Source organism: Hordeum vulgare, chromosome 6H (genome assembly GCF_904849725.1).
Source record: "Hordeum vulgare subsp. vulgare chromosome 6H, MorexV3_pseudomolecules_assembly, whole genome shotgun sequence".
Lineage (NCBI taxonomy): Eukaryota > Viridiplantae > Streptophyta > Magnoliopsida > Poales > Poaceae > Hordeum > Hordeum vulgare.
Window position 1 is genome coordinate 482405824 of NC_058523.1, and position 11439 is coordinate 482417262.

Below are 11439 nucleotides of genomic sequence, written 5' to 3' on the forward strand. Positions count from 1 at the left end.
CTTCAACTAAGCAAAAATATATTACTTTATTCCTTATAGCCAGCTGACTCAGCTCTATTGTACTTGCTCTTAGGCCGCCTCCAATGCAAAGGTGCTAAGATGTGGTGCTAAGAGCATTAAATAGCTTAGCAACTTAACTTTCCAATGCATAGGTGCTTAACTTGTTGTTGCTAAGTTCACTCTGTTTAATGATTTAGCACCTAAACTTTCTCATGTATTGGTCATCTTCTTTCATTTAAGTGGTTTGCCTAGGTTCATGTGTATGGCATTGATTCTTCCTGGGGTCACCAGAGTGGTCTCTTTCCTCCTTAATTGCTATGCCATGTCATTTTTTTGCTTATGTGACATGCTTAGCACCTGTCCACCATGGAGCATCGGGAAGGGTCTTAGAGCAAGTACAATAAAGCTTAATCAGCTGGCTATAAGAAATAAAATGATATATTTATACTTAGTTGGAGAAAAAAGAAGAAGAAAGAGAATGTAAGCTAGCTCTTAGTTAAAAACCAGTTCTACACGTTCTCTTAGGCACTTTGTAGGACTGAATGGTGGGTCATATAGTAAGTAATACACTTTTGTTACCAACTATTTTACGTGTTAGCTATCAGATATGCTATAGGTAACATGACAATGTCTTATAGCCAACAGCTAGCTATATTATTAATTGTGCTCTTAGAATAGTTATATGTTAAGATGTTGGTTAACGACATTAACAATAAGCTAACCGATAACTGTTGAAGATGGCCTTATAGACACATCGTAGCAAGCAGTAAAGGCTACACCTGATATGGTGACCGGCCTTTTTTCGCCGTTCGTTCGCTCTGCTTAGCTTGCTCATCACTGCAGGTTGTTGACACATTGGATGCACATTCACGTGTGTTACCGTATGCGTGCGTTCGATCGTGTGATGGCCGCAGAACAAAAGAAAAGAAAAGAAAAAAAACATAGCAACCGTCACCTGCCAACCAAATCTCACATACATTCGTAGGATAGGAACACGGAACAGGTAGCAACCGACCTACACATTGATCAACTCTTACTCCTAGTTGCAATCACCTCAGCGCAGTACAAAGCCAACAAGGATCATGGATCACAAAACATGACAAGTAGTACTAGTAATCAAGACAGAATTCACGGATCGAGGATTCTTCTGGTGAACTTTATTGTGCTTTTCTTGGGCGATGACCGTGGTGCAGAGTGCGTTCATGGCTGGATGCATGGGAGACGAGCCGCGAAGGAGCGCCATTGTTGCCCTGCCCCACAAGAACGACGACGTGCCACCGCCCTGCTAGCCGCCGCCGCCGCCGCCGCCGCCTCGTCGGACGTCTCCTCCACTGCCGGATAGAAGGAGGCGACCGGCGCCGAGGCGTACCTGCGGGTCCAGTCCCTGGCCTTGTGCTCGAAGAGACCACGCTCGCGCTTGTACAGCCGGGCGGCGTCCCGGCGGACGGGGCGGTCGAGCAGGGGGTCGTAGAGGACGGAGACGACGGACAGGAGGGCCGTGCTTACCGTCAGAGAAGGCCTCCACTCGCTCCCGAAGATGTCCAGCGCCATCTTCCCCTCCGGCCCGATGTTCGGATGGTACACCTGCACAGACACGCGTACGTCAGTCATACAGATGCATGCAGCGCAGACAGAGGCCAGTGCCGACGACTCACCTTGGTCTTGAAGGTGAGCTTGATGGGCTTGAAGGGGTAGTCCTTGGGGTAGGCGACGTCGACGGGGAACGTGCCGCCGGAGTAGGGGCTGCCGTCGGGGCCGTCGATGACCACCTCCCAGTGGAACAGGTCCGTCACGGGCGCCGGGCCAGGCCGGCAGAACGCCGGGGGGTCGATCCAGAGCAGCTTCAGCTCCTTGCGGATCCGCCTGGTCGCCCAGTCGGATTCCGGCATGGTCGGCGGCGGTGGTGCCCGCGCGCTGAGTCTGATCACCACCCCACTTCCCGTTCGCCCCGCCTCCGTGGAGTAGCTGCCAACTTTGCGGTGCAAGTAAAGCTGCTACACTGGACTGGCTCTCCGGACCAGCTGGGGTGCTTTATATGGATCCATGACTACTGCAAACAGACCGCTGCGTCAGGCCACACCTCGAGTCTCCGAACTCAGATTTTTTTTTTCTCTTTCGAAAAGGTCAAAAGACTGTATGACAGCAGAGATCAAACTACATCCAATTAACTGGCAGAACATAAGGCAGCTGAAGCGGATGTCGTTTAGGTCACAAGTCACACCATCATCGACGACAATGTTCACAGCGTCACTCGACTTAACTTGAGTCAAGGGCCTTACAACTAACTGGAGTCTAAACATATATGATGAGATGCACTCTACCCCAGACACAGGCTATATGCATCTGTACATTTGTTTATATACACATACAACGATACAACATTTATTAATTTGAATTATGCAGGTCAACTCGAGAAGTTCCGGTTTTGGGGAGACGCCTAACTTATGCCACACCAACCATTCGGTGCAGCTGAGGGGGAGGACAAGCAGGTCCAACATCCGCTCCGCTTTCGCCTCAAAGCAGCGAGTCATGATACCAATTGTTATACAGGCGCCCAAACTGGAGGAGGCTACCATACGTTCTATCCCACACGCCCACGAAAAGGGCGTCTGTGTCCGGGCTGAAGGACATCCCAGATATCTCACCGAAGAAGTCCAGCTCTTGCCTTCTCTTGTAGTCGCTCTTCACATCGAAGATGTGCACAAAGTCCGCTGGTTCCGCCATCGACAGGAACTGCCCGTCCGACGTGAAGCGGATCGATCTAATGGCTCCAAGGTTACCCTTCAATACATGGACTGCTTTCGATAGGTTCCTCGCGTCCCAGATTCGGCATGTCTTGTCTTGGTTCCCAGTAGCAAATGTTCGGCCATCAGGGCTCCAGGCTGATGCGAATGAGAAGTCGTGATGACCTTTCATGGAATGAAGAGTCTGTGTACAGAAAATAGAACAGGTGCACCCACTTAATCACACATCGTATCAGCGTTTTAATTTGACACATTAATAGGGTTTGGTTAACATCTGGTGTTTTATGCCTGGGATCGCAAGGGGTATACCTTTCCTGAATTGGCATCAATAAGTAAACCATTAGGATCATCCCCCACAATAACAACAAGCTTTCCATCAGGGCTCAGTGATGTATGCTGCATCAAGAAAACAACAGTGTAAGGCCAGAGTAATTTTAATATATAACAAGTGCATAAATGGTGTTTTGCTCCATTTACTATCAATACAATGTCGAAAAGGGAGCAAGCCAAAAACAGGAAGAAAAAAAAGTTTCTGCGGTTGGCATGTGCAAGAATAATCCTGAAGAATGCCTATTAGCGCAAATGTAAGAGCATCTCCAGCAGCTGCTCTATCACACAAGCTAGATGCAAAAATAGCAAAAGTAGGAAAGAGCAACATTAATCCTGAAGGATGCCTATTAGCACAAATGTAAAGAGCATCTCCAGCATCTGCTCTTATCACGCACACTAGATGCAAAAAATAGCAAAAGTAGGAAGACCTTCCTACAGCAGCCGCACGCCAACGTGCAAGATTAATCCTGAAGGATACCCATTAGCACAAATGTAAGAGCATCTCCAGCAGTTGTTCTATCACGCAAGCTAGATGCAAAAAATAGCAAAAGTAGGTAAGTCCTTCCTCCAGCAGCCACGCACCCACTTGCAAGATTAATCCTGAAGGATGCCTATTAGCACAAATGTAAGAGCCTTCTCCGGCAGCTGTTCTATCACGCAAGCTATATGCAAAATATAGCAGAAGTAGGCAAGACCTTCTCCAGCAGCCATCTTTGTATCCATCCATCCCAGCCTGGACAAACGCCATCTTTGGCGTGTGCGGTCTTCTATCCATGCTTGGAGCTCAACCACCACATCCAGATGATTCACTTCTGCCACAACGGTCGATGGCTCAACTCCACACTCCGTACCCCACCCCGAAGGTCGGATCCCGCTCCCTCCCCCCTCCTTCCTAGCACAAGTGAAACGACGGTGGCCAAGTGACAGCACAGGTTGGTGGTGGCAGACTGCCAGGAAGGGAAGTAACCGATTGGGATGATCTGGATTGGGACTTAGGAGAGGTGGACGGGAGTTGGTGGATGAGGAGGTGCTTGGATGTGCACGGGAGTTGGTGATGAGGCGGCGCTTGGATGTGGACGAGGAGCGGCCGACGGGAGGATATGGATGAGGAGCTCCTTGCTGTTGCTTGCGGTGGATAATGAGGGTGGCCAGGATGCAAGAGTGATGGAGTGGCGATGCATCTCGGGTGGGGTACATCCTACACAGAGTGGAGAACCCTGTTGCGACCAACTGCGTCAATGGCCCTGGCAGTTGCTGCCGAATTTGGAAGGCAGAGATGCATGCGCTTTGGTCGAACGAGGCATAGAGGAGAGATCAATGGGGATTGTGCATGTCGCGAGAGAGGCAAGAGAGATGTGTGCTTTAGTTCTCTGTACGCGTGGGCTGATGGGCTCAGCAATGAACTGTGCCTGTTTGATTCCAATATGGTATTCGTATCTAAGTGGTTGATTTGTAAACGCTGCTAGATGAAGAGTGATAATGTTGTGTTGCTCCGTTCCATTATAGTATTCAGTGGCATAAATTTGCTTTCGTAGCTACCGTAGTTGATATAATGTTTGCTCATGTACGACAATCGAATTTGATGCGGCTTTCTACACCTAGACGGAAAAAATAGTGACTGGCGGATCAATACGAACGACAAACAAAAATATATAGACTAATTGCAGAAATGCACCAGAAGATAGTTCGAAACACAGTCGATATATATCTTGCAGTTATAATTACATTCGTCAGAAATGTTACCATTACAAATATACTTTTAGTTACGGGATATTGCTAACATACATGAGAGTATATGGAAGGTGGAATTTGACTGCGTCTGTTGGAGATGTAAGAGAGAGAGAGGGGGGGTATTTTTAGGTGGCCAGCCAAATGGAGATATAGAGGGTCAAATTTGGCTATTCTCCTCGGCATGTTCTAGCCACACTTCTCAGTTGTGGCAACAGTAAAAATAAATCTTGAACTGAGGCACCATCAGTTCATATTCTTCTGTTTCGTTTTTACATAAAAAAAATCAAATTCAAATTTTACTAGGTTAGACAACAGCAAGATGCCAAAAGATCATAACCATATGCACCACGAGGAGGAAAACAGTGTGTTCCAGGTTTCTAACACAAAGGGGAAAAGTAAAGGAAATAACCAAAGGAACTTACATTCACTGGCCAATCAAACTGAAAGTGCTTGCATAACTGGAATCTCTCCATGTCATAGTCTCTTACACCAGAGTCATTATTCGATGCCATGAAATGAACAGCACCGCTGGGAGAAAAACAAGAACTAGCATGAACACACAGTCAACAAGGTCACAACCTAATAACGGGGACATCACATTACCTAGAAGTATTGAATATCTCAACTGCATTAGTAATGGCATTATCATCATATGTTGTTCGACAGCAAAAGCTTATTCCTTCTCGGTCAAGATGCTGCATTCCACATCAACAAAAGTGTAAAAAATCTATACTAGATCAATAGCTAAGAGTTCGAAAACAGATTAAGCATGCGAGCACATCAAAAGAGTACAATCTATAAAAATAAGATAATGTCATCAAAGAACTAGCCATGGACAGGGGTGCGTGGAAGCTTGCTATCCATGTGCCAGAACCATGAGTTGGTCGCGAGATCTGATGGGTTTCACCTCTAGCCTACCCCAACTTCTTTGGGACTAAAGGCTTTGTTGTTGTTGTTGTAGTACTCTTTTGATGATGAAGGCCCGTGTACTTTGCATCCAACAATATCAGTGCTTATATTGGCCCACCACAAACAACCCACCATAAGATGCTCAATCCCTTAAGCTAGTCTAGTGGTTAGAATCGCACTGGGAGCAAGGAGCTAGGTGAGCATGCAGTAAAAGGATGTTATTGACATCACAAATAATGGACATCTATCACCACGCCTGAGGTAGCACATTTATATGGATTTGATTCAAAAGGATTTGAGTTGATTTGGGCAACCTACCTTGCAGATTAGCTCCCCTTGAAATCCGCCAGCTACCAGTAAATTGTCCTTGACTGCCAAGGTACTAACTTGAGTCTGAGAAAAACCCTCTAATAGACTTCCAGGGTGCTTCTGAATTAAGAGATCCACAAACATTAATAGAAGAACAAGAGAAGTTGTACAGGATGTGAAAAACCGAGACAGATTATAAAACAATCAGGCACCATACCTCCCTCGGTGCCACATGACCTTGGACATTCATAAGTTCAGTATCCACACCACTCAACGCTGACCAGTGAAGTACTGAGTAATGTGACATTAGGTAGACGTCATGCTTGGATGTAGCCCATACTAAATTTCTCAGCTGCAAGCACAAATCAAGTCAATTGATTCACGCTCTTGAAAGCCACGGTATGAATAGTGTACAAGGAATAGGAGAAACGTCAGTTAAGAATTCAAATGCAAATGGTTCGATCAAGTACATCAACAGCTTAGTTTATATACTGACAACAGATTATACACAGAGAAACACAGTCAGGGCTTGCAGACATCCCTCGACAAGTTGAGCCCCTCTGGTAAAAGGTTCTCCAAACAGCCATGTAACTTGAATTAACCCCAAAGATACAAGGACCAGCTAGGTCCTTACATTCAGGGCCACCTTCCTCTCTTTTTAACATACGTATACATTTTATCATGTACGCAACTTCCAAACTTGTAATAACTTAAGTTGAATTAACCCCAAAGATAGAAGGACCAGCCTAGGTCCTTACATTCAGCACCATCTTCCTCTCTTTTGAACATACGGATACATTTCATCATGTAAGCAACTTCAAAATTTTAAGCCAGCATTTCATGCTTTAAAACGTTTAATTCAACTTAGGTTATTACAAGCTTTAGAAAATAATACACACTAATATAGCCAAAAGCATTGATGCAATTTTCTTCAAACTACAAGTTGCAATTTGCAATCAAGCATGACGTAGTGAACCAGAATTATAATCAAATGTGGAGTTAAGCTTAGCAACTTTGCAACTGATCTATTCTATTGTGAAGACAAAATGTCAAAATGGAAGTTGGCTAATAGCGTAACTAGGCACGTATGAATCTGAATGCATTAGTAATCAGTACATTGTAATCTTATCATGGAGCATCCAAAGAGGTGTGCCAATTGAAAAGATACACAAACAATTGTGTCTGATGATTATTTGGCAGTTAATAGCTATATATTGTGCACCATGTGCCTGCCTGTTGGGAGGGGCGGGAAGGCAGAATGAACCCACCTGAAAATGTAGGATGGTTGATTTTACTGATCTAGTATTTTGTCTGAATTCATAATATGTTCCACCTTTCTCAGTCGGTTTGCATTCCTGTGTCAAGACATATATCAGCAACAATATCTAGACAGAAAACTTTGCATAAGCTGCTGAACTTTCTACAAGACACACCTTGGCTGCTGCTTCTCCAGAATTAGGAATATTCTCATAGTTTTTGTACTGCTCTAATCTGGTCTTTCTGTAGTTTTCCCGTGTGATAGCTAGCCTCTCCCACGGTATTCCTTGGATGTCTTTTCCTTTTCTTGCATCCGCTGCCGAAGTATCTGGGATTTTATCATTCTAAACAGAGAAAAAAGAACAACCATTTAAAGAATTGCAGCATGGTTTATGTAAATAAAACAGTTGCAGATTAGAAACAACAGAAAAGAAATCACATTTAAGAAAACTCTTATTGGTAAAGACATAAAGTTCAAGAGTGGTCAATGAAGTTAAGAACTTGGTCAGAAAAATAACTGTTTTCTTTAACCTATGTCGATAGTTAAAACAAACTCTTACAAATGGAAGCCAGAATCAACAGAAAAGTGGAAGCATATTACACAGGCATGGCATGTCGATATCATGAGAAGAGAGGCATAATCTTGCAACAGATAGCTGTGTATGTAAGAAAAAGAGTAGGGGAATGGACACTACAATGCATATGACTGAGCAACTGTATAAGAAGACAAGCTCCATCAATCCAGACAACACTCTAAATACAACGCACTCCCAAGTGTGAGATCGTTGTCATTTTGTTCATCCCTCTCTAAATATAAAAGAATGAACAATCAAATGCCACAATCAAGTCATTTATACGTTCACATAACTGATCGAGGCATACTCCATGTTATTAATATGTAGTATGCGACAAGTAGCATGCGGACTACAGGACACTCCCAATCATGAGATTGTTGTCGTTTTGTTCATCCCTCCACAAATATGAGAATGGAAAACCAACGCCTGATTCAGGCCTGCTCCACGTTAGTATCTAGTATACGACAAATAGCATGAGGACTACGTAAGCGAATCATACCAGCAGCATTCAAGTATCTACACTTCTAGTTCTAGTCATCAGCGGAATAATGTTATAATTCTGATAACCTAATAAGAACTGCATTAATAAGTAGAGACTTAATTCCAGTTGCCATGGCACAACAATACAAAATAACTAACTGATGGACATACAAAATAACAGACAGCCTTCTAAATAATACACGCTCCCAAGCATGACATCGTTGTCGTTTTGTTCGTCCCTCTCTAAATAAGAGAAGGATCAATCAATGCCACAATCAAGTCATTTATATGTTCACATAACTAATCCAGGCCTACTCCATGTTAATATGCGGTATACGACAAGTAGCATGCGGACTATGTAACGCTCCCTCTCCAAATAAGAGAATGAACAACCAATTGCCGATTCAGGCCTGCTCCATGCTAGTATCTAGTATACGACAAATAGCATGAGAACTACGTAAGCCAATCATATCAGCAGCATTCAGGCGCCCATACTTCTAGTTTTAGCATCAGCGGAGAAACTTTCAAAACTTCTGATAACCCAAAAGAACTGAATTTATATACGCAAGACTTAATTCCAATTGAAGCGACGCAACAATACAAGATAACAAGTGATGAACGTACCGAGTGGGCATACTCTTCATCCTCCGAATCGGAGTCCCTTAAACCTCGCTCATGGTGGGCGTCGATCATGTCCTCAGCGGGGTCGTCCATATCATAATCATCCTCCATGTCTTCGACATGATCGTCGTGATAATTAGACATTGATCCTCTCCTAGGAGAGAAGCGTCCCTGACCTGCAAACAGAACACCAGCCACCGACATCAGCAACCAGGCTCTCTCCGGAACGAATTGCACATGGAGCAAGCAACCGGGGACGTCTAGAACTTCCTACACAAGCCCACCAGTAAGAGCAGTTGCAAATCAGAAGCGCAATTACTGCAAATCTAGAAGCTTTCTGCAGTTTCTACTAGCACCACGGCGTATTTCTAGCGTCGTACGTATATGTTACTGTTCTAGGTTCCGAGCGCCTACGGATTATGAGCGGGCATGACGAGAAAAATGCGCAGCAAATGGAACGGAACGGAACGAAGTCAACACGGGGTAGAATTCGCAAGGGGAAACGAATCGAGCAGAAAGTCAACAGTTGCATGATTAGCAGCGGACTAAACCCGCCGGAAGAACAGAAAAAAAAGTCCGCCCCTCGAGAATCATTGCAAGAACGCGCTTTTCCCTCTCAAATCGGGCACGGGCGCGCGTAGCCAATTCCCCCGAGCCACACGCCCCAAACCCTAGAACCCGGAGCCCCGAACCGCCCGCCGCCCAGATCTACCCACTAATTCGACAGATCACCATTACCCACCGCCAAAAAAAAAAGCACTGAAAAATCCGCCGAAAAGCAGCGCGGAAAAACGGAGGACGGGACGCACCTGGACGTCGAGGCGAGGGGGCGGCGAATCGGCCGCCGGGGCGGAGCGGAGCGGACGGGGGGGAAAGCCTGCGCCTCAGAAGACGCCGCCCAAGCCGCGCGGAGATGGATCCCCCCGGGAAATATAGGAGAGACGGACGGGGCGAGCGCCTTCCCTTTTTCCTTCGCCCTTGCGAGGAGGAGCAGGCAGAAATGTTTTTAATAAGTGCTTTTTCCGTCTATTTTTCGGGATTTATCCTCCCCCTCAACCGCTTTTTATTTCTATTTCCGTCTCTTTTCTTTGGGGGGGGGGGGGTCCTTTTCGGATTTATCCTTTTTCGTAATGGAAAACAAAATTTTAGCTTTATCTCTGGGCGTGTGTGTGTGTGTGTTCATCTGCAGGGACAGGGGATAGGGCCGTGACGCGGGCGGGTGATATAGCCACGGGCGACGGGGAGGCGCGAAATGACGGGCCTGCCCCCGCGGTGGTTCGGGAGGAAAGAGGCTGGGTACATGCATTTTGGTCACGTCGGTGTTAACGCGAACTGCGAGGGACTGACGCACCGATGAATGATTGGAGTTGCAGCGGGGACTGAGCTATGTGTCTTTTCAGCCGAAATGTTAGAACTATCCTTAAAATAATGAAAAAACTTACTCTCTTCTATAGATACTCGTAATGAAAATTAATATAGAGGAGTAACATGCATTTGTTATTGGTCTAAGTTAAAGCAACTCCAACGCGTCGACTCAAACGAACGGCGTTTTTGTTTGTTTTTTGTTCGTTTTGGTCGGCCGCCCACTCGACATCCGTCCTGTTTAAGATTTTGATCGGCAGTGCGTCCAATGTCGGCGATCCATTTTATGTCCGCGCACACATTTTAAACGTAGATCAAGCCAATGATCACGTAGACATCTAAAGTTCATGTCGGCAACATGTCAGCAGTCGGCATACAATGCGAGCTTCAGGAAACCGATCATGCTAGCGCACTTGCGAGCGGTCGGCACACATGCAAGCACTGACGAATCCAAGGGGTGCTTCAACGGGCTTGAGCCCCCCTTCAAAAATTAAAAAGCAAAATTTACTAGTATTCATCATAAAAAAATTAATATTATCTGAACTAAAAAATTGAAAGTTAGTGTTTTTTCTTCTTATTGTTAACATTGAGTCCCTCCTTTTTCTTTCAAGATTCGCCACTGCATGCGAGCATACAAAAAAGGGACGGGAGTTCGATCACATCATCGCGACTGTGTCATGCCAGCACACTTGCCAGCATATAAAAAAGATGGCGCTCGTCGCCATAGATCACTCGTAGTCGAACTTGAGCATGTCGGTATGCATCTTATCGAACCACAGTCTCTTTCCTTCGTGACACGGTATTGAGATCCACCTTCATGATCTCCATCCCGTCATCATGCTAGCAAGAGCCACTTCTTTCGTCTTGGCCTTGACATTGGAGGACTCGGTTTCTAGCATCTTGGCTTGCTTCGCAGCCTCCATCTCAAGCATCCTCGATTGCTTCTTCGCCTCCATCTCAAGCCTCCTCCTTTGGATCTCCATGAAGGCGTTCATTTGCTGTTCCTTGTCTTGTCGGCGCTTCTCCTCATTTGGATCCTTCTTGGTCATCATGCCCTCCACGGGTTGCAATCAAGGCGATCGTCGAGGCATCCTGTTACGACGGTGTTAATGCGAAGTGCG

General features: G+C 45.6%; 2 protein-coding genes across 2 annotated transcripts; both read right to left on the reverse strand.

Moving 5' to 3' along the window:
* Nucleotides 1–942: 942 nt before the first annotated feature.
* Nucleotides 943–2183, reverse strand: LOC123405274 (ubiquitin-conjugating enzyme E2 11-like). The gene is made up of 2 exons (XM_045099024.1): nucleotides 1656–2183; nucleotides 943–1584 (listed from the first exon to the last, which is right to left on the reverse strand). Exons 1-2 carry the CDS (start codon nucleotides 1887–1889, stop codon nucleotides 1201–1203), a joined length of 618 nt encoding a protein of 205 aa, XP_044954959.1. The 5' UTR covers nucleotides 1890–2183; the 3' UTR covers nucleotides 943–1200.
* Nucleotides 2184–2275: 92 nt separating this feature from the next.
* LOC123405271 (uncharacterized WD repeat-containing protein C2A9.03-like) lies at nucleotides 2276–9971 on the reverse strand. The gene is made up of 10 exons (XM_045099022.1): nucleotides 9766–9971; nucleotides 8960–9132; nucleotides 7457–7624; nucleotides 7292–7378; nucleotides 6241–6375; nucleotides 6033–6143; nucleotides 5409–5500; nucleotides 5228–5333; nucleotides 3054–3140; nucleotides 2276–2928 (listed from the first exon to the last, which is right to left on the reverse strand). The coding sequence occupies exons 2-10, from the start codon at nucleotides 9098–9100 to the stop codon at nucleotides 2515–2517; spliced, it is 1341 nt and encodes a 446-aa protein (XP_044954957.1). The 5' UTR covers nucleotides 9101–9132; nucleotides 9766–9971; the 3' UTR covers nucleotides 2276–2514.
* Nucleotides 9972–11439: the final 1468 nt, after the last annotated feature.